At 31.8% G+C, this 22,929-nt stretch overlaps 2 protein-coding genes and 1 long non-coding RNA gene across 4 annotated transcripts in view; 2 read left to right on the top strand and 1 right to left on the bottom strand.

Moving 5' to 3' along the window:
- Positions 1–124: 124 nt before the first annotated feature.
- l(2)k09022 (HEAT repeat containing 1 homolog l(2)k09022) lies at positions 125–10,204 on the bottom strand. Of its 2 annotated transcripts, XM_011061508.2 has the most exons (10): positions 9,875–10,204; positions 9,647–9,795; positions 8,304–8,598; positions 7,377–7,740; positions 3,515–6,793; positions 2,676–3,353; positions 2,135–2,452; positions 1,581–2,023; positions 754–1,204; positions 125–374 (listed from the first exon to the last, which is right to left on the bottom strand). In XM_011061508.2, exons 2-10 carry the CDS (start codon positions 9,786–9,788, stop codon positions 204–206), a joined length of 6,141 nt encoding a protein of 2,046 aa, XP_011059810.1. In that variant the 5' UTR covers positions 9,789–9,795; positions 9,875–10,204; the 3' UTR covers positions 125–203. The 2 variants fall into 2 exon arrangements, with proteins under 2 accessions (XP_011059810.1, XP_087271504.1); XM_087415378.1 differs by lacking the exons at positions 9,647–9,795; positions 9,875–10,204 and adding an exon at positions 8,967–9,103.
- A 1,377-nt stretch (positions 10,205–11,581) lies between these two features.
- Positions 11,582–12,884, top strand: LOC147906833 (uncharacterized). The gene is made up of 5 exons (XR_015548042.1): positions 11,582–11,698; positions 11,905–11,946; positions 12,320–12,386; positions 12,564–12,634; positions 12,810–12,884. It is a non-coding gene; the product is annotated as an uncharacterized LOC147906833 (long non-coding RNA).
- Positions 12,885–16,159: 3,275 nt separating this feature from the next.
- Positions 16,160–22,929, top strand: part of ush (Zinc finger protein ush) — a 248,988-nt gene continuing 242,218 nt past the window's right edge. The window contains exon 1 of the mRNA XM_011061507.2: positions 16,160–16,634. Within this exon, the coding sequence (XP_011059809.2) occupies positions 16,595–16,634 (40 nt within the window). The 5' untranslated portion in view covers positions 16,160–16,594. The remainder of the gene's footprint in view (positions 16,635–22,929) is intronic.

The raw sequence follows: 22,929 nt of genomic DNA, 5'->3' as shown, positions 1-22,929 counted from the left end.
GATAAATTAAAAATAAAATGACGTAAAAGCGTTGCTGTTTTTGTTTCAAATCTTTCCAATAGATCAATTTCTAAACAAACTTATTAATCAAACATTTACGAATCTTTTAAAAGACTAAAAAAACTTTGTCAAATTGTGATTTATTCAGATTTACTCTGTACACATTTACATATTTACAGGCTAAAACATATTCACATTGGAGTTTAAAAATATTTCTGTAAAGGTTCTCCTAAAATTTCTTCTAAAGTTCGAACAGCATTTTGCGCACACTTCTCTGTAGCTTCGTCTTCGTCTTCCAACATCTCCGCCAGGAATGGTACAGTTTCTGGCAATAGTGGCATAAAATCCTCGCCGAGTTTTCTCGCGATTTCCACCTAGATCGCAATAGCAAGTAATTATTAAAAGATAAATAAAGATAATTTAAATAAGAAATATAATAAAAAAACAACAGTGGAACAGTTTAATTTCTGTGTAAATCATATGTACATATAAGCGGTATAAACAGTTTTTAATAAAAAAATAATTACCTTACTAAATTTTATTTGAATATATTGAATTTTTTATTATTTTATAACAATTTATTATCTAAATTCTTTATGAATTAGCGTAATTTATTTTAAATGGAATTTTAAAAAAAGATTCTAAACAAATAGATCTTACTAAATTTTAAAGCAATAAAAATAGGAACTTCACTGCGTAATAACTTTTATATTATACATATAAATTAAACTTATTCACTACATTTGATCTTACCAATGCATTCAAAGCTGTGCTTCTGACATAAGGCTTTGCATGCCTCGTCTTCAGTAACGTTTGATAGACCAGTTGTTTGTGCAATGAATCATCGGAAATGGCGCTAGCGAAAGAAGCTATACAAGGTACAATGAGCTGACTAGCTCGAATCTCATATTCTTCTCTCGTTCCCATTGTATTTTCCACTTGATCCACTATCGGTTGCATGAGAATCTCATATCGGTCCTCAACGACAACATTATGCACATCATAACTGAATACCCGATAAAGTGTCAACAGAATTGCCTCTACTAGCTCAATTCTGCTGGATTCATCGGGAAGCGTCAATTCCTGCGGAGTATCCGTTACGAACATGTTGTTGCTGCTCAGTAACGATGCCGCATGCTTCAAAAAAAGTCCAGCGAATAGAACGAATAGAGACTTCAAGCATTCTGCTATATTTGCTGATAATCTAAACAGAGAAATTAAAAGTCGCAAAGTTAGTAAGAATTAATGGATATAAGATGTACTATTTTTCGTTAATCTACTGCGTTAAACAAATTAAAATAAATTTCCAAATTCGTATTAAAGAAAAATCGTACATATTTTAAAGCATTTCCAGCTACTTGTAATTGATCTATAAAATTAAATTCATATTTATTTCAATTACGTAAAATCCATTTAATCTATTGATTAAAAGATAATATACAATAATAAGCGATATAAGTATTGATTAATTAAATGTTTAATGTCACGCGATTAGTATATTAATGTATAATTGCTTTAAAAAAGATCTACAATTATAATTTAATACGATTTAATTTTTATTGATTTTATATTGTTGATACCTATAGAATGTTATATTCCGTTGTTTATGCTGTGTATCATTCGCTGCCCATCCATAAAGTTTATCATAGAATGGTCTAAACGTTACTTCGCTCAATTTCAAGAGCAATGCTACCAATACTTTACTAGCGCTTTCTTCAACCGCGACGATGTCTTTTAATGTAATTTGTTGGTCGTTTTCCATATTATTTTCGATTCTTTCACGGAATTGAAGAACTTGGAGGAAGAAATTGGCGAGATTGTCGACTTCCACCTTCAATTCTGTTGGAGACACATTGTCAAAGGACTCTGCTAGCACACTCATCAAGGATGGTATACATATATAAGATTTTTTGTCTAATAGCAATTGGTAAGTTCCATTAACAGCTGGTAGCAGCACTCGCAGAGGTATGCAACTGGATAATTTCTGCGTTGTTGCCTTCAGACGCGAAATAACGATACCAGCCTGTCAAAACATTAATAAAAAAACAATTAAGTTTCAAAAAAACCAACGAAATTTCTGCAATAGATATCAAAATCTTGGTAGGCAAAACATTAAACATTTAACAATTAATACCTTAGGATGATCCGTGTTGGTATACTGAGAATTGAGCATTGTCAATTCGTACAAGAGTTGATCTAAGTAGAGCGACAGGAAATTTCCTAAAGATTCCACTATTTTTTGTAATGCACTCACGATGCTGATGACTATAACATCCGGCACATTTTGATAGCAATGAGTTTTTAGCAACTTCAAAATTGCAGGCACAAACTTATTCAGCGAATACAGAGCATGGGTTCGCATTGAACTGCATAATTCTGCTACACACAATGCTGCATTGGCTAATACTGGTCCATTTTTGGATTCCAACAATTCCGTCGTTATATCCAAAATCTATGAATAATCATTAGTATATATAATGTTAAATAATAATTATATAATTACATAATTATAATTATTATATTATGATATATATATATATATATATATAGCATTATAATAATTATACTAAACTTAATAATATTAATTTTTCTGAAGATTATTTTAATAATCAAATATTTTCTTAGAAATATTATGTAAAATATTAAATAAAAATTTATTATTCAAATATGCGTACTGGTCTAAAAACAGTAGGACGGTCAATGGCCAATAATTTCGTCAGCAATTTCAAAGATATCAATACAGTCTGTTGTACAATCTCTTGTTCCTGGTTTTCAATCTTTACTTCAACTTTGAAGAAGTCTGTCAAAGGTTTAACCAAACTCAGAAGTTCTTCGTGAGCATCCTCACCAAATTTCTTCTGAAGCAGTCTTGCATTTAACAATTCTAAAGCTTTCTTCTTTACTAGTAGGATTTCATGTTTTAGGAGGTTCTTGATACTCTGAAGGAACAGAGTATTTGGCAATAGATTGTTCACTAAATCCAACACATCATACAAATGATGTAATAATACTTTCCAATACTTAGCGCTTGGTCTGTTCTGATGTTGATCAGCTATCTTCGAGATGATCTGAATCAACATAATCAACTCGATCGCCAGATGATCGCAGTGCTTGTTTATATTATCTATCTCATCCTGGTTTAACACAGCTACACGATTGATAAAATCTTCGGACGACAAGAGATTACTGAGAAATTGCACGGCCGTTATCTTATAGTGCCGAAGGCTTTTTGGCGTGGACTTAGTCACGTCATAAATATTTTTGTATTGAAATTTCATTGCTTCCCTTCTGCCTTGTTCTTCTTCAATATCAGTTGGCAAAAGCTTGATGAATTGAACCACCTTTGTGCAAATCTGAAACGAAAATCAGGAAAGTTTTTGTTATATCTCTGGATAATAAAAAAACAGAATTATCTTTTTGAAAAAAAATCACATCACTAAAACAGTATTAAAACTTTATATAAAAAATTCTCATATGGCTAAATCCTAAATTGAAATGATTATCGAAAACTGACCTGAAGTAATCGATACGGTGGAAATTCTTGAGACACCTGAAGAGCAAAATCTAACCACTGTGTGGGATGTTCGACCTTCTGGCTTGCTATCTTCATAACGTAGCTCTCAAAAGTCAGCAGATAATACAAATGCAGATGATTGTCGAGAAGCTGCAACAACTTGACAAAGAGTGGCATCCGCCTATGCTCGGGAATGTGAGGCAACGAGACAATAAAGGTCCTCAGTAATTCGCAAGCATGTGTCGCATTGTCGGTTGCATTTATGATTGGTACTACTGTTTCCAGAGTCTTGGAGATGATTTGTATGGAATAAGCATCATCCTGACGCACCATCGTGCTGCCCATAAATGTGAAAATTGGCATGAGATTAAAAAGAGCATGATGGACATTCATATTCCTCAAAAATTCGACCAGCACCAACAATGCATGATGATGCGTCTGTGGATTGCGCGACGTTCTGATGCACTTGACAATAAGCGAAATCTGCAAGTCAGCGTCACGCACTGGCAGTTTCTTTTTCATCATCCAAAAGATTGTTGAGAGAAGCAGCTGATTCGTATATTCGATTGGGCTCTGCTCCTCCAGACTCAGACAAACGTTTAGCAAATCAAACAATACACTATAAAGCAGTTCCTCATTTTTAATATTGTCGGCATGCTCTACAAACTCCAACAGGATGACACCGCGCTTCCATGCCCGACTGTGAATCATCGCCGAATGCGCCAACTGAGTTTGACTCTGTCGTTTTTTCCGTTTTTTTTCGCTTGACTTTATCTCCGAACTCGCCTCCTTTTGAATTTGGTTGCTCATCATGGCCTTTAATTCTGAAATTAAGATCGTCGCATCCACGTGCAACCGGCGAAGTGTCTTTCCCGCGACAGAAACTACATTGTTAATCTCACAATCAATCATTACGTCCAGGATTTTGGACAGGATGCTCACCTTGACATCATGAGACATTGCATCGAAGAGTATATCAATTCGTTTTAGCACCATGATGCTCGGCGAAGTTCGATTATCATTTTCTAAAATTGCACAGGATTCGTGTATCTGAATGCATGTTGTGAAGAGTAACCAAACTTTGTCGTCCTTCAGGGCATCAATTGTGTTTATGGTAAAACGGTCCAATATATTTCGTAAAGCACTACCAGCCGATCGATTTTTTGGATCTTCCACTAGCTTTTGTACAAACTGAAGACCTATCGGAGCCAGTTGCTGGAGGATTTCGGTACTATTAACATTCACCAAAATATCAAGGAGTTGCGATCTTTGAGTTAGAGAAATTTTTGATTCTTCATTCTGCTGTGTCACCATGTCAAATAATAATTTCTGAGTCTGTTGCAACTTCTTATGTTCTTTTATTTGATGAGAAACATGTGGATCTGGAGAGAGGAAGAAATAGAAATTGAATGCAAGTTCATCAGGATCACTGCAGATTTCTGCACTTTTTGTTGCTAATTTCTGCAACAACACGAAGAATGGTTCCGTATTGAGACTAAAAGTCTGTGTTATCTTTTTTAAAATATCTATCGCCACTCTTCTGCATTCGTTGTTACGTCTTGCCAACGAAAGTAGCAAATTGGTAACAAAGTCTTGATCCTCAAATGCCCAGTGGACGGATTTACACTGATTTAATAGTAATAAGGAAATCTGTAAACAGTGATAGGATGTTTTTGTTTTTATGGGTTCTGCATAGAACTGCGCAAGAAAGCAGATAAGATCCCTCATTGTGGCAAAATGAAGCTGGAAGAAGATTTGTAAACATCTAGAATAGTGCTTTCGCCAACTTTTATTGTCCATGCCCTCAATGAACATCTCTAGAAGTCGCAGAATCAGATTGCTTCGTTCCGTGTTGTTGTCGAAATCAAGTTTTGATTCGGATTTAATATTTAACCGTCTATGCACCATTTCGAGAACGTAAGTGCCTGCTTGAAGCGGCAAAATTCCCTCAGATGTGAGCTTTAAAGCCATTTGAATGTTGTTGCCGGTAATATTGTTACAATTGCGAAGTAGTTTAACGTGTGAATATGTCTTAATCATCTCCGTGGCTATTTCAATCACGTCCCGTGCAGTTTTAGCCGGCATTGAGCCCACGGGTACTCTGCAGACTGATCCTAATAGTATCATATTGAAGAATAAAGATGCCGCATCGCCGTGCGATATTTGTTGCCGCATGGAATTCAATATATTCTCCGTAGGCGGTAGCAACGCATGGTTTAATATGTTGTGAAAAGCAGCAGAAGATATCGCTTCGGCATTCAAATTAGATTTATTAATGTCTTGCATCACGCTTTGCATATACATATTATTCTTAGCAAAGTTTGAATTGAGAACTTCCATAGCAATTTCTACATCTACATCCGTAGCTGGAAATAAATATGGTAAAGCTGTGATAAAAACGCTAGTATCGTCACTTTCATCGCAAAGTTCTAACAGCGTCTTCAGAGCTGACTTAGCTAAAACTTTCCTCGATGCTGTGTGACACGTTGATAACAAAACCAGTAACTCATCCATCAGAGTATCTGTGGGTAACAAACTAATCAATTTCTTCGTAGAAAAAGACAACAGAGTCTTTACAACGTTAATGTCGTCATCATAAAATCTAGCTTGAAGAGTACTCGTCATCATGTTGCGAAAATTCTCGGACACATTGATATTATTCTTAGCGAGAATTTCAAGAGCAATCACTCGTTGCGCAGCGCTGATGTGCGTCAGTTTGTTCAGAATCTCGACGGACTCGTGTGTATCCTTAGTACCAAAAGACCATGAAGTAAGGAAATGTAACGCCTGTTTAGATTTTTCATCAGATTCGCTCTGCTTCATTAACTTTTTTAGATATCTATCAAAATTCTCTGGGTAGCTGCGCTCAAAATTCTGGTAAAATCTCACTAGAAAACTTTTTATTTCGCTACTTAAAACTTTATCTTTAAAATCGCATGTTAATGTAGCTAAAATAGCGTCCGCTGTCTCATCATCGAGTTTAATGTGCTCTAGCATATTGCTGAGCATGTTTTGCACACTACTCTCGGAGATAAGTTGGCAAGCGGCTCGAAGAAAATGTAGAATAAATCTTGAAACATTAGTACCCAATTGAATTGTTGCAACAATTGTCGTAACAAACCAAGGTAGCTCAGATAATTGAAGAATCAAACTTTGCGGTATAACAATTAATTGAGATTGATAAAGATGGAGTAGAAAAATAGTAGCTTCCTGTTTCATATATGTATTCTTGAACGTCGTCAACAACAACTTCTCTATTGTATCATCATTCAATTTCGCCTATAAATTTAATATCAAAATATCAATACATAATTAAAACTTCAAATTTATATATTATTAATTTTAATTTACGAATATAAAATTGATTTATAATATATTAGGTGTTGGAATTAATTCGTAGCGTTTTTAAATAAAAGAATGTTATTTATTTCACATGAGCATTAAAAAATACATTAATGAAAGTACTTCCCATCACTTGTAAAACGCTACGAATTAATTCCAACACCTAATAGTATAGAAAAATATATTAAAAATTGTATTTTTATAATGTATTACAAAATTGAAATATTCATTTAATAAAAGGTAAAAAAGTTTGCATGCTTATTATCAATAAACATACAAAAGACTCAAAGCAAAATCAAAAACGTATGTACATAATTTACGTATACTTGTACACTTATATGTAATTATTTGTTATATTCACACTGTTAATTATGTTGCCTCTTACAGACCATCTTTCTACCTTTTATTTTATATCTCTCTTAGATTCTTATTTTAATACTGAATTTACTCATTTAAGTTTTATTTAAGATATAAATATTTGAAAAACAATAAAATATAATTAAAACAGAACAAACTTAACCTTTGTTATCAGTTTTGCAATAATCATATAGCTGCTGGCAGCAAAATCAAGAATGGGACTTCTCAAACCTTGAAGGAGAGTCGGTAATAAATAGTTTACTTCAACCTCAGTGATAGTTATTAGTTCAATCATTCCTAACACTGCCGTAGTGTAAAAGGAATACAAAGTGGTCAGACAAGATGCTTTGTCGGAATAAGTCTTCGTGGCAAATGTCACATGAGTACATAGCGTCTTTAGGAATCCTTTATCCGAGATCAAACGATTGACGAGAATTGCGGAAGATAGAGGTATACCGCGTTTTTGCATAGGCACTAACCAATGCCACTTATCGCTCTCATTTGACAGATCTATCAGTTGCAGGGCTCTTAAAGAACAGAATAATAAATTTTTAATCAATTTCTTAAAGATAGATATGCGTTAATGGAAATGCACATAAGAAAATATTATAAATATAATAAGTTAAAAAAATTATTCCATTTAAATTTATTGTTTCTAACATTTTAACTATAGCGAATTATTGTTCATATGTATACTAATTTTGTTATAAAAATTTGATTGGAGATTATAAAGGAATACAAAATTAAATTATAACTTGCATCGATAACCCATATTTCATATGAAAATAATTTTACAATATAATAATAAAAATTTGATAATCATATTCTTAAATTTACATATATAATAAATTATATTCTCCCCCCCCCCCCCCACACACATACACATAAATAAAATATTGATGTTTAAGTCAATTTTAAATATAAGAAATGTGGTGTTTTAACAAGTTCATTTTTTTTAACAGCTGAATTATGTAGTATACACTTTTCACATTTAAAGTGAAATAGATATATATTTGAAATTTCAAAAAAGTTAGATGAAAAGTTGTAGTGTAGTACAGTGTAGCAAAAGAACAAACTATCTAATACATACCTAACAAATATACGAGTTTCATGGTATGGTAGGATCAAAAGAATAAATTGCTCTTTATTATAATGATGAATGTGATATCTGAATACAAGCCACTCCAGAGCTTTGTGACAGGCATTCAGTAAGAAGTATGGAGTCGATAATAACAGAAATTTTGCAATTTCTGCATCAAGTTGCTTATTTAATGTAACATTCTGAACAGCTCTCTCGAAATTTACAGAACTTTGTGCAAATAGTGTGCCTTGAAATTCATCAAATACTGATGAAAGTTTCTGTAATTCCTCCAAACCACTCTGGCCTAAGAACAGATAAGAAAGTATGATCAGAAATAATACATTTTTTTTTACAAATATATACAGCCTTGGCAAAAAAATATTAAGATATTTATATTTGTTTTCATTGAATTTAAATTGTTTTACTTGCATTGTTACCTATTGGTTTTATTGGTATTATATATATATAAATTTAAAAAGTTCTTAAAACAAAGCATAATTTACAACTAATACCATCAATTTTTGCGTTAACACTTTAAATAGTTAATAAAAAACCTAATATGTTTAGCTAAATTGTATACCTTTCTTATAATTTAGAAACACATTTCTCTTAAACTTAGTAAGAAAGTTATAAAGACAAAAGATAGATAATAAAAGAAGAATAAGTTCTTACACACTGTTTCAATCAGCCTATTAAAAGAGATTCTTATGGTAAAAATACTTTCCATGATTTGATATATAATCCTATTTTTTTGACCAGGTTTGAATCTGGATCTTCAGCATAGAGACTCACATTTCTCTGCATCATGATCTTGATATTTGTTAAATCTTGAAATATGTTAAATATTTTTATTGAATTCTTAATATTTTTAACAAATTAATTGACATCCGACATAAAATTTCCCATCGCAAAAGTCTAAACTTTGTCGTAAATTTTCTCAAAAATTATCCAATAAAAAAATCTAAGTATATAAAGATTTGTATATTAACACACTGCTCGTAGATGACATTTTTTTGGATTTTAAGCAATTTTTAAAATTTATCATTCACTTTACAATATTGATTAAACTGATTCTTCTAAATCTGAAGATTTCGAAATAAATTGAAACTAAAGCACAAAGCTCATGTTCATTATAATACATAAATACATAATTGAATAACATAAAACGGAGTTATTGAAAAGATAGATTATTAAATAAAAATGAATACTACAAAGTAAAATAATATACAATACATATATAAGTTACAAATTTTACTAGAATAATATAAAATTTAATTTAGATACTTAATATTACTTAACATAAGTATGAGAAAGGAAGTTAACACAGATACAAAAGAAAGGAAAAAACTAACCTATACTCAGCACAGTGTCCCTATCCAAATTCGCAGCCTCCTTTGGGTCAAACAGCAAGCTAGGACGTTTTTTATCCTGTAGCAGTAAATTTGTCTGCGGAGTTCTCAATTTTTTAAGTTGTGCTGCTAATGACGTTGCCATTGTTAATCTATAAACAAGCCGCAAGTATAGACAATTTCTAACCTAACTTCTAAAAGAATTGTTTCCAATGATTTCTTTTGACTTACGAAGTTTATTTTTCTTCTCTGTCACAACAAAATTTATAAAAAATTAATATCAATTCAATACATAAAATTTTAAAAATAAAGTTGATACAAATTTATAAGATATATCGCATCCATAACCACGTGTTTCTTGATCTTCCTTGTTTGATCATCGGACTACTCTGGCGGGAGTTGTGCTCCGGGCCAACCGGTAACTGCCGCCAACATGTGTTGTCCATAGGTCTGTTCGCGTTGCATGAAATCCCCAAATATTTTGGACTTAAAATGAGATGGGTATATAAGATCTGTTTTTTATTGCTGCACTCTAAACCGGCTAAAGTAAAACAAATCTATATATGTTTCACTTCAACTTATTCATTCACTGGGTGTACTAGTTCAGAAAGTGCAGCAATAAAAAACAGACTTGTATTTGGCTTTAAAAAGAAGCGAATGTGTTGAGTGCAAAAAGTGCGAGCAACGCGAACAGATCTCATGCCGTTCATGATGCTTCTATGCTTCCATAAGTTATCTTTCTTTCTCTTCTTTCCTTTTGGAGAGAAAAGAAAAAAAGATAAATTGGTACAAAAGTTTAAATAAGAAGACTTCATGGTGCGTCTCTTATGGCAAGACTAGCAGGTGGAGCGGCCTTAGAAACAAATCTTTAGAATGAGCCTATTTTTGATTGGCTTGTTAAAAAAATAGCGGAACCAATCATATGATAATTGATACACTTGAGTTCATGCTAAATTACTTGTTAAATTGCTTTAAAAAGTATAAATATAAATTATAATTTGTGGATTATTTAAACATTTTGTAAATAAAAAATATACATATTAAAGTTCTACAACAAAATTTTTTTAATTAAGATATTAAGAGCAATATAACTTCGCTAAATTCTATTTATTGTTATAGATGTATCATAATAATAATTAAATGTATCATAATAAGCATTACGCTGATTCATTAATTTGCAAGATGCCGATATAATTTTATTCATTTTTCAACACCGCATATATATACAAAAAGATCTAGTTTTCTATTTCATTTACACATATATAAGCGTAATGATTATTATAATAATATGCTTTAGTATCTACTAAATAGAATAATAAATAGAACTTAGTGAAGTTGTCTGCTATATTAATATTTTAGTTCAAAAAATTGTGTTATGGAAGTTTAATAATAACAAGAATATCATTCGTCGTCAATATTTCTGTATTAGCGCGATGTATTTAAATGATCTACAATTTATAATTTATATTATATTTTTTATTCTTTTTGTCTTTCTAAAATCCCAATCGAAATAGAAAATCTATAAGCCAGATTTTTCGATTCGTTATCTATTATAAATAACGATTATTGATCATTTCGATGAACATATAAGTAGTTTTTTTTTATCAATTTATAATTTTCTTATAAATTTTTTATAAGATTGATAACATATTTATAAGTTCAATCTTTTATACAATTTTTCGATTTTTTGTGTGTTTTCCTAAAGATTGTATATCTAAAAAATAATTTAAATATTTAAATATAACTACGTTCTAAATCAATGTTACACCTCAAAATGTGATAACATTAATTCTGAATTTCCATAATATGAATTAACATGAGCGCAGCATAATGTAGATTCAGCATTAGAATACGATAATAATTCGTTCAAATTCGTATTTCGTAATACTCGGCCGAAAATTAAGACCAATTGCGTCGCGTCGCTTTTGACGCGTGAAGTTAATCGCGCACTGAAAGTTAAGTGCGCGATTAACTTCACGCGCCAAAAGTGACGCCAACGGCGAACAAAGAACGGACGACTCCGCGAGATGAGCGGCAACGCGATTCGATCAAATGGTAATATTATCTGTATTTATCGCTTACTGCAATACGAAAATTGCGTAATTATAGATTCGCTATTGCCAAGAGTAGGACACGCTATTTTGCCAAGAGTAGGACACGCATTATCGCCGCATCGACGTATTACTCTTGGCGCGTGAAGTTGACCGCGCGAAAGATGAGTTATTTCGCCATCTTAATTCCATTTTGCGTTTCATTTTCAGAATGCAGTTGCGAGATGAGTGGCAGCGCGATTTGATCAAATGGTAAATGGAATCTTTAAATTTGTATTTATCAAGCATTTTAATACTTAACTATCGCTTATATATAGATTCAACGTTCGCATTCTAGTATTGCATATTCGCATAACTTAATTGTTCGGTCGAAAGTGTATCGCGAATAGTCGACAATTGTGTACTTTCGGATTTTCATCTTGTGAATTGCATATATAATTTGCATTATAATACGGAATAACAATCGCCACAGAAAAGGCGGACATATATTATTTCTTGCTCGAAATGAAAATTCAGTAACGCGATGTCAAAAGCGATCGAGACGTGAATGTCTCTTTTGAATGTGTAAAGTTGATTCCACTAGAAACAAAAGGTTCTTCATCATCTTAATTATATTCACTTGCAGAGTTACAGAGATCGTGGTGGACACGGGATAGAGCAGCTCCGAGTGACAGCGAGTCTCACTTCAAATGGTAATTAAAACATTGTAAAATTTAACAATTGTGTAATAAATTCGATTTTAACGATGCCAAAAGCGGGACATACGGCTGTGTCGTCGTGTCGCTACATTGTTCTTGGCGTGCGAAGTTAACTGCGTATAGGAGACAAAGATCTTTGTTATCTTAATTATAATCAGGTTTTATTTGTAGATCGTTGCAAACATAGGACAGATTCAACAGATCGGCTCCGAAATGAAGGGCGTCACATTTACTTTAATTTGGTAAGCAAAACTTCTCCCTTTTTATTGTCATAACTTAAGTTAGCATTGCATGTGATTAATATCAAATAATAAAGTATAATAAACTACGATAAAGTATAATAAACTACGTGATTACTTTATTCTAATAATTAATTTTAAGCGCCCTTAATTTTAACAAATAATTTATTTGTTCTAGCAAAATTGTTATGTGAATGCCACAAAAGAACTAATAAGAGGAAAAGAAAGAAGGTAGCTAAAAATGACGATGGACATTGAGGTGAGCACTTTGTAATCTATAATTTTATTTTTTGTTACTAAAGTAATTATCGATATTTGTTTACGCAATAATACATTATTTTAAATCTCAGTATAATAAAATAATGTAATATACTGCACATTAATACATGGTATATATATATATAATAAAAACTTTTTTTTAAACAATAAAAACTTTTTACTATATATATATATATATATAGTAAGTAAAAAGTTTTTATTGTAATTAAATTTAAAACTTCAAAAATATATAATTAAATTTATTAAGTTTTATAACATAAACAGATATACATAAAACATTTCAAAATATTAAAAATTTATATTAGTTTAAATTATATAAAGATTAAATAGATCTTTTAATATCAGGGATGCACCGAATCGTAAAATTATCGGATATCCAGTAGGGCAATTATTCGATCGGATATCGGATATTTTTCCTATCAGATTTCTGGAAAATGGCTTTCAAAAAAAGCACAAGAGAAAAAGAGCGATAATAATTTTATTTATTTTTCCAACATGAAAAGAAAAAGAGCAAAGATGAACTATGCAAGAAATTTATTTTTTGAAAAGAATAAAACTCTACATGACGTAAAATCAATATAAAATTTGATTCGGATATATATTACCGAATGCTAATGATATTCGGCCGGATAATCAAAGGATTGCCGGATACCAAATATTTCTCGAGTATCCGGTGCATCTCTATTTATTATAATATATTTATTTTATTATTTAATTTTAATATTAATATATTTATACATTATCTTTATTCGGATATATTTGTATGTATTACAGATTAGTGTTACGTTTATTACAAGACTACAACTCTTCTGCACATTATAACGCAAATACAACCTAGAAATAATTTGGACTTATGAAAAACTGGACGAGAAGATGACAATTTGAGAGGAGGAGGAGGAGGCCTTAGGAGAAGTATCAGGCATCGACGGAGCAACCTTGGGGTGAGTATTATTTATCTGTATAAAATTAATACTCATTTCTCTCATTTATTTAGACTTTTATTTATCTGGATAAGTTAATAATTAGAAAAAGAAAAACTATCTACTAAAATTTTATAAAATATAACTAAAATTTTATAAAATTTTTATTTTTGTTTTTAAGATTTTTTTCTGTAAATATATTCTGTAAATATAGAATAGAATAATTATATTTTACACTCATGTCTCAATTTATGCGATACTTTTTCTATGCGGTGTTTTACACATATAAAATTTAATTGTGCAACTAATCTATTTGTTTAAGTGATATTTTTTCTAAACGAAAATAAAAAAACAAGAAGTTAAATAACGTTATAATATAAAGTAACAATTTTTGAAAAGTTTTTATTTGGATCTTTTTGTGAAGAATTTTATTTTTTTATTTTTCATAAACAAAAAACAAAAAAAAAGAGATATTGTGTAGATTATTAAAAAACAAAACAATTATAGATATGAAAAATTTACGAATTAGATATATTTCACTTATCCATTCTATTTATTATTTTCCACATACTTATTCAAGATTGAATATTACGTAATAATCGATGCAAGGAAGCAATATATATTCAGATAGTTTTTCAGTACGCATAATACAAGCATGAGTAAGAAATATTTAAAGAAATTTTATAGAAAACATACTAATTGTTATTATAATTTCTAATATTTTTTTTAACAAAGCGATTTAATTTTACTTTAAGTGATTTAATCAATTTTGATTATTTGTCCTTATCTGACTCACGTAATAACATATAAGAATATCACAAAAATGTGGACATTACTTTACGAGGTTTAGTACATAAAATAAACTGGGATGATCACTCAGGTTTCTCTTTGCTTGCAGCTAGTGTCACTCAGTATATGTAACAGCAAAAAAAAAATAGTCTGCTTCATTTTCCAGAATAAATATCTTTCTTGGAACATGAAATACTGCACTATTTTTTTCAGAAAGTGATATCTGTACAGTATAACATCGACGAGATATTATTAAAGACGGCCGATCTTAACAAAGTGACTGTTCGCGTGACTGTTAATAAAATTTAAGTGATTATAAGGAGCTTATTCTGTAATTCTTAACGACTGTAACTGAAGCGTTTAAGAGTTACAAAATAAATTTCTTAAAATAAGAACTGATAATATAGTACTAATTTTCTGATCTATCAGTTTCGTAAATATAATGTACATATATTTAAAATTTAATAATACTTGTTAAATTTTCTTAAATTAAAAATTGTGATTTTAATATTATCCAAATTTGATTATCAATAAAAGTGATAAAACTATAGAGAAAGAAAAGATAATTTTGCGACAATATGTAAGATATATTATAACATTACAAGTATGCTTATTTATGCAACATTTATGTAATAAGAAATCATAAATAATGCATCCAAGAATTTATTTAAAATAATCACAAATTTAAATCAATTGTTTAAATAATATAATTCTTCTTCAATTATCTCCGAACCCTCGGGTCTCATTATAATAATCACGAAAATTTACCTAGCCGTTTTTAATAATTTTAATCTCGTCGGTGAGTATAGCCATTAATCTTTATTTAAAAAATTAAAAACAAAAAAATCATGATTTTTAAAATAAAAAATCTATTTTTTTATTTTTACTGTCATGATTTTTTAATATACTAAAATCAAAATTTTCCATAAAGCCACATTCTCTATTCTACAATATTTAAAGTATATTCAGTAATTTTCTTTATTTCGCAAAATAAAAACAGTCAATAGTAATCTCGCTGTTTGACATCGGTGTGATTATTAGAAAGATGTGACCGCGAAGGATTAACTAATTACACGTGACATAATAAAACAACTTTAAAAACGTATTCACATTCGGTGTAAAAAAAAACAGATAAAATAACTAATCGTTCCGGTGTTTAACAAAGAGTCATTCTTGTCAAGCGAGCTTCGTGCAATCGTATCGTACTATTGCGTGCGCTTGAATAAATTATCAAACGAATTTCGTGCGATCGTATTTGCGCGCGTAGATAAGTTATCGTTCGTTTTTGTATAATCGATTTAACCTTCCTCCGCTACGTTCCACGAGATGGCGATAGCGTTCGATTTCTCGTCGCCGCGCGACTCGCACAGGCGCGGCGGCGTCGTTCGCAATCGCTCATGCGCGCATGTGCGCGCGACATTCAAACTTCGCCGCGCCGGTCGTCCGTTTCACCCAGCCTCCCCACCAGCGCGCTCACGCGGTCACGCCGCAGCGGCGCGAGTGAAGAGTGGGGGGAGTGTTTGGCGGCGCGTTTGTTTAGTTGCGCGCTGACAGCGGTCGCGTTCGAACGTGATTGGCGTGCGTGTCTGTGTTATCTGGAAACGCCGCATTGCCGGCATCGTCGGTCCGGTCAGTTGTCATCTCGTTGTACATCGTCGTTGTCGTCGTCGTCGTCGACGATTTCGCCATTACGCACCGCGAGATCATACATCACGCTAACGAACGAAAATCCCTCGTGTCGCCGGGAAGTGCGTTCCACGCTCCGTCGTGCTGTCTCGTCCCGCGCTGATCGTCAGCTTCTCGCTGCTCTTCTTTTTTGTCGCCACTCCTTCACCCTTCTTCCCTTCTGCTAACGCACGTGTATTGTGTCCGCGAGATTTGTTGACCGTCCGTCGTACCTGTGATCTTCGCCACCACGCTATACTTACGCAACGCAACATGTCCACGCTGAGCGGGTGATGGCAGAGCGCAGAGGATGTCACGTCGCAAGCAGAGCAACCCCAAACCGCTGAAACGTGAGTCCCGATTATGTGCTTTTCACTGGGCCGGCTTAGTCTCGCGTGCTTCTTTCGAACTAGAAATCCTTTAATCGAGTCTGTCACGAGTGATTTCGTCAAAACAATCCAAACAACACGCATTGTCTGGACAGCCTCTCTGTGACGTTTTTAAATCTCTTATAGCCGTTTCTATCAATGTAATTTAATTATATTATAATCTCGGTTTAACTAATTCGTCATCTTTTTCTAGTTCTAAGAACTATAGAAGATGAAGAGTAAGTTGAAAACTGAGATTAAAATTAATCTACGTTGATATATATATCAAATAAGCGAGCATTAGATATGTATGTCCCAAAAGACATCTTTGTGATATCTCTATGACGTCTTTTAGACATGCTGCGTGTTGTCTGGAAAGAGCGAGAAAGAAAGATATATATACACACACTGTTATTTTTTTATGCAATCTCACTCTAATTTGTAGCCATCTTACTCATTTTAACTTATTGACTAAAAACGGGTTAATCAAAAGCCATCTCGTGGCCAGACTCCGTTATAAGGTATCTGGTGTGCGAACACGTGCGATGTAGTGTCTGCCATGCCTACGTGCGTGCGTGCGTGCGTGCGTGCGTGTGCTTTTGACAGCCGCGCTTCCTTTCGTGCGAAAGATTCTTGTCGCCGCTATGCTTGTCATTCTAGATTTGAATCCGTTTGTCACGTGCGAGTTTCTCAGACTAGTCCAAGGCGGATATCCCGCAGCTTCGCTAAATTCAATCGCACACTGATTCGGATTTCGTTCGCTCGAATTCATAGAGAGGATCACGAGGTTCGTTCGCGTCGCTTGCACTTTTTGCTGCACTTAGAATCTTCGCTCTCTTTCTCTTTTCAATGAACACATACAGTTACATACTCTTGACTAGATTAGGCTTATTAACTATTATTTAAAGTTCTGACTGAAAAATTGGTTTATGGCATTTGCTGTAAACTATCTTTAGTTCAAGAACTCTTTAATTTATATATAGAGCATCTTAATTTCCTGAGCTAAATGTTTTGTTATTTTTAATTTCTGTGTGCGCCAAAATGTATATTAATCCATTTCTACAGTTGAATTGCTTAGTTTTAAAATAAAGAATTCATATTAATGTTTGCATTTATATAAATAATAAACTAAATTCGAGATAAGTTTTTAATACATTTTTTTAGTTAAATTGTTTTAGTCAAATTAACGGCATATTTAATATTAGTAGCGGCTTACAGAAATTATTAAAATAACTCAAATTGGATAGAATTTGGAATTATGAATTTAACAGTATAATTTAACTAATTAATAGGAGATAACAATGTAGGTAGAAGAATTGCCAGATGAATAAAAAAATATAAATACCTAATATATTTAGCTAAGGTAGATCTGTTTTTTGTTGCTAAATTATTGTATACACTCTTTGTATTTAAAGCGATATTTACAATGAGATTCTAAGTAAAACTAGATTCTAGAGATTCTAAGCTTTAAGCCTGCTATAAAAAATTGATTAATCACGGTCGAATGTAAAGAGAATAATTATTGGTCAGATTATGATTGGTCAATTTTTTACGGTTTAAGAATTGAAGCTTAGGTAACAGCTTATTGTAGAAAGCCTATTAGTTTGGATCTAGGTGTTTTAAGCTTTAAGTCATAAGAAATTGACCAATTACAGTCGAATGCGAGGAGAATAATTGATTATAATTCGTCCATTTCTTATGGTTTAAGGCTTAAAAACCTGTCATAGACCTGGACTTAGGCTTAGTCACAACCTTGCTTTAAGAAGCTGTAAGTCAGAAGAAATTGATCAGTCACAATCGATTATTTTTCCCATATCATTGTGATTGACCAATTTCTTACGGCTTTGTGACTTACGGTCCTTTAAAGCAAGATTGTAGACTTTGACTTAGGGATTTCAAACAACACGATAAACGTGCGGTTTGTATCGGACGACGGTTTAAATGTTCAGAGTATCGTACATTGGCGCGAGATTTCGAAGGGAGCACGTTGAAATTATTGAATTTGAAAACGTCGAGGAGCGATTGTAATATTAATTTGATAATTGCGAATTATGACTGCAAATAACATTTAAATTATGACTTTTAGTTGTATATATTATACGCATTTATAAACATTAAAATATAATATTTCAATTAGAAGATCGATTGTCTAACAAACTTTATCTTTTTTGCAAATTAAATTTTGGAAAAATTGGAAAAAATCGACAGAATTATTGACTCTCTATTATTCCTGATTTGATATAAATATTACGATGATATAATTATCAAAACTTTTAATGTACAAATAGCATGGTTAAAGAACTATTTGCAAAGTTTGTATTTTTTAAAAATATTTTCGGGTTCAATGGAAAATTTGCGAAGTTTGAGATACTGTTATTGATATCGAAGAAACACGCTTAGAAATTCGTTGCAATCTAAAAGTATCGTTATTTCTCTTTCTTTCTTTTTTCCTCTCCCTCTTTCTCTTTTTTTGCCAATGGAAGCAATAAATTCCTGCGAGAATAAATCAACGACCGAATAAATTAATTCGCGACGCCGAAGGAGAACGGGTTTCTCGTGACAAAACGGTTCATTCAACGTCTGTCTCTTTTGGAGTTGAAGAGTAAAAGATTAGGTAAAGGACATAATTCGGGACATAATTGTTTCGAAGATGGACCGAAAGTTTAATTAATTTTTGTATTATACATACATACTATATGGAACATTTATTGTTATTTATTAATTTTTTTCCCGACGTCAGTATCTTATTAATTAAGTTCATATAAATCTCACACTTGAAATGAATTTTTTGTTCCAATCTTGGAAAATTCGATAAAATTGATGATAAAATAAGAAAAAAATCTTTGTTAAGAAAATTATGTCGCTTACGTATTTATAAGATATTTCATTGGAATTATAAATTAATTCTTCAGTAAATGATAAATTAATAAAAAGATTTTATTTTGAAAAAGAGAGATTTGGATTGCTTATTTGTTTATATATTATATTTAATATTGAAGAATTAATTTATTAGAAAATAGATATCGATATACTTTAATATGATATCTTAATACATTATGGAACTATTTTATCTAATATGTGATACCTAAATAAATATAGCAGATGAGCAATCGATAAACAAATATTGGTAATCAAATGTCAAAACACAAAATGAATAAATATCATACTTGTTACATTATACTTATTATATTAATATGTAAAATAATATATTGATATTATAATTCAATTATTAATATTGTTGTAGTAATTATCTATACTGTATTCATACTACAATTAGAAATGTCATGATTTCTTATAGTCATTGTTATAAATTTTAATTGGCTGCCATAGAATTTTTAATATTAAATTCTCAAATTAATTTTACTATTAGAATACACCTATATTAATGTTCTTGTACGAAATATTTGCTGGCCTATAAATATGACACAGAAGAATTTATTAAATTGCCAAGAAAGTTCGTGCTATTTTATAAGAATGCAAAACAAATAACGAATGAAAACGAAGAAAACAGGAAAGTCGCACACATCCGAGAAATGTGAACGTTGAATTCAGTCGATTCGATCGCACTAATTCCGATAGTATCTTTTGCCGTCGAGAGCAGTACGAATTTTTTGCTTACCTGATAACGCGACGCGTCCAGTTGCCGCATCCTGTCAGCTGACCTTTCGATTCTAACGGATCTCGTAGTATGAGCACTCACGCACTCGATAGTTGACATGATAGATGTGACCATCGCGATTACGCGGATTTCGCGCGTTTGTATAATTAGCCCTTGGCAGTTGATTCTCGTCCTTTAACAGGATGTCCGATTTTTGTTGTCCCATCGCAGCTCGCAGATCGTACAAATATTTATCTATTCTATACAGGAATCTGAGATTTCTTAAAAATGTTGCACCTGATTTATCAAAGTATTATTTTATTAAATTTAATAATAAATAATTATTCAATTATCGATTAACTAATAATTATTTAATAATTAATAATCATTTATTTAATAAATGTATTAATTTATTTAATTTATGTGCTTAATAATTCTGCCACACGCACGTGAAGTTTTAATTAAAATACATTGGTCCAATTTGATAATTATCGCGATATTCAATTCCCATTTAACCGCGATTTAAAGAAACGATGCGCACAAATAAAATACTCTTTATAGAAAAGATTTCTAGATCTAATTAGTAAAAAATTCGATCTATCATAAAATCGATATAGGGGCAATCATCAACAGAGGAATACTTTACTCTTAAATAGAACATTTATAAATCTTGGACATCAGTTTTGTGCTAAATATTATAACATTAGCATTATGAGTTATAAACTTCAAATAAAGATTTCTAAACGTAAGAAAACTTAAATTTATATACGTTATCTTATTTTAAAATAATAAATCAATCTTCATACATCATAAAAACGTGGTTTATAATTCAAAACGTGAAAAGAAGAGCATAAAAAACCACTGCATAAGTTATAGTTTGTGATATTTAATTATCATTACATTAATAAAAACATTAGACGTTTCGGCCACAATCTGGCCATCCTCAGTAAATTCACAATATTCTTAAAACGCAGAGTTACACATAGCTGACATTAAATTCAACCGTATGATATAATTATATATAAACGTGTTCTTTCATATGTGAAGGTGCCTCGTACAATAATGTTACCGCCAATTGACATATCACGAAAAGTGTAGAACGAGAATTTCCAGATTCTAATTTAACAAATTTGCGTATCATTAATATCTTCTAATCGAAATGTGTGAGAATAGAATCGTTACCTGTTTTACAGCAAAAAAATGATGAATCTCAAGTACATCCTTTGCACAGATGGAAATTTGTCGTGATATTGTTTGTGTGTTATTATTTGTTATATCATATATGTTACCACTATTTATAAATCAAAAGTTTAGAAAGTTCTAGAATTATTTATTAAGTGTAAGAGAGATCTTTCTTAAGAAGAGACAGATAAACATCAGGCAAACCTTCAGTATCACTTTGCTTATTGATACACTTATTTGGCTTTTAATGTATATCATTTCAGAAATTCTGTCTCGGCCAGATTGTGGCCGAAACGTCTAATGTTTTCATTAATATAATGATAATTAAATATCACAAACTAGAACTTGTGCGGTGGTTTTTTTATGCTCTTCTTTTCATATGTTTTAAATCAATCTTATTTAATTCCAGGAAGGAATATCAATATAATATAGTGTATTATTTAATATTAATATTATTTTATGTTCATACTGCGTATTAAGTTACGATAAGATTAGTACCTGTTTCATTGTAGTTCAATTTTAATCTCGGTTCGACTAATTTTCATCTTTTTCTAGATCTAAGAATCAGACGAAAATTAAGTTGAACCGAGATTGTTAAAGTTAATCTACATTGAAAGAAACAGGCACGAATACGTTCAAAATCTTTTTTGTCTCTTTCTCAGAAAACCTTTCTGAGAACGAAATACAGGAAAAAAAACGTGAATGAAAAGTCGATCGATGCTCTCGGCTCGCGGTGTAATTTCTCCTCGGTTTTCCGCGAATCATCTCTCGCGTCCGTTCTTTTCTCGCGATCGCAAAACGATCGAGGCCAGACGAGATCCCGGGTCCAGATCCAGTGTGTCTGGATCTTTTTCGTCGCCCCCTTCGCCCTTGTCGCGGCGGGCATGCGATCTCGCGATCACGTGGCTCGATCACGAAAGTTGGAACCCACTTTCACGTGGCGGCGACTCGTCGGACCGGGTACCTCTTTTTCTCCTGCTGTCCCTCCTCTCTCCGGTACCCTGTTTCACGACGTTTCTTGCTTCGCGAATCTATTGATTTCGTTTTGAGGAAATCGCTCATTCTCTTGTGAGAATAATTCCACAGCAATCCCAAGAACAACAAGTCGCGAGAACGTCAAAGTGACATTAAAATGAATCTGAAAGGATTGAAAAATGACTTTCAATGATCATTTTCATTTGATAATGACTTGTTCTACTTGGGATGTTCTCTATTTTTTTTCTTTGCACTCGTTGAAAATATTTTCGGGAAAGAGAGATGATTTTTGGTCGAAAGTAAGATTGGTAGAAGATATTTTACATTGAAAAAATTTGATCGATTTCGTCTTGAAAAAATCATTTGCATTGAGAAAAATATCTGAGTGAAAATGGAACCAAAAGATTCTGATTATATTAGTCAGAATTCTGGTTTCAACTATAATTTTAGTACATTTAACTAGAAGGACTGGATTTGACAAATTCCTTGGGAGGGCTGAAGCAGCCAATTTGGTTCCAAGCA

The sequence above is a fragment of the Acromyrmex echinatior genome, chromosome 17, assembly GCF_024713525.1.
Source record: "Acromyrmex echinatior isolate Ae372 chromosome 17, ASM2471352v2, whole genome shotgun sequence".
NCBI lineage: Eukaryota > Metazoa > Arthropoda > Insecta > Hymenoptera > Formicidae > Acromyrmex > Acromyrmex echinatior.
This window is presented reverse-complemented; position numbering and strand designations above follow the sequence as displayed.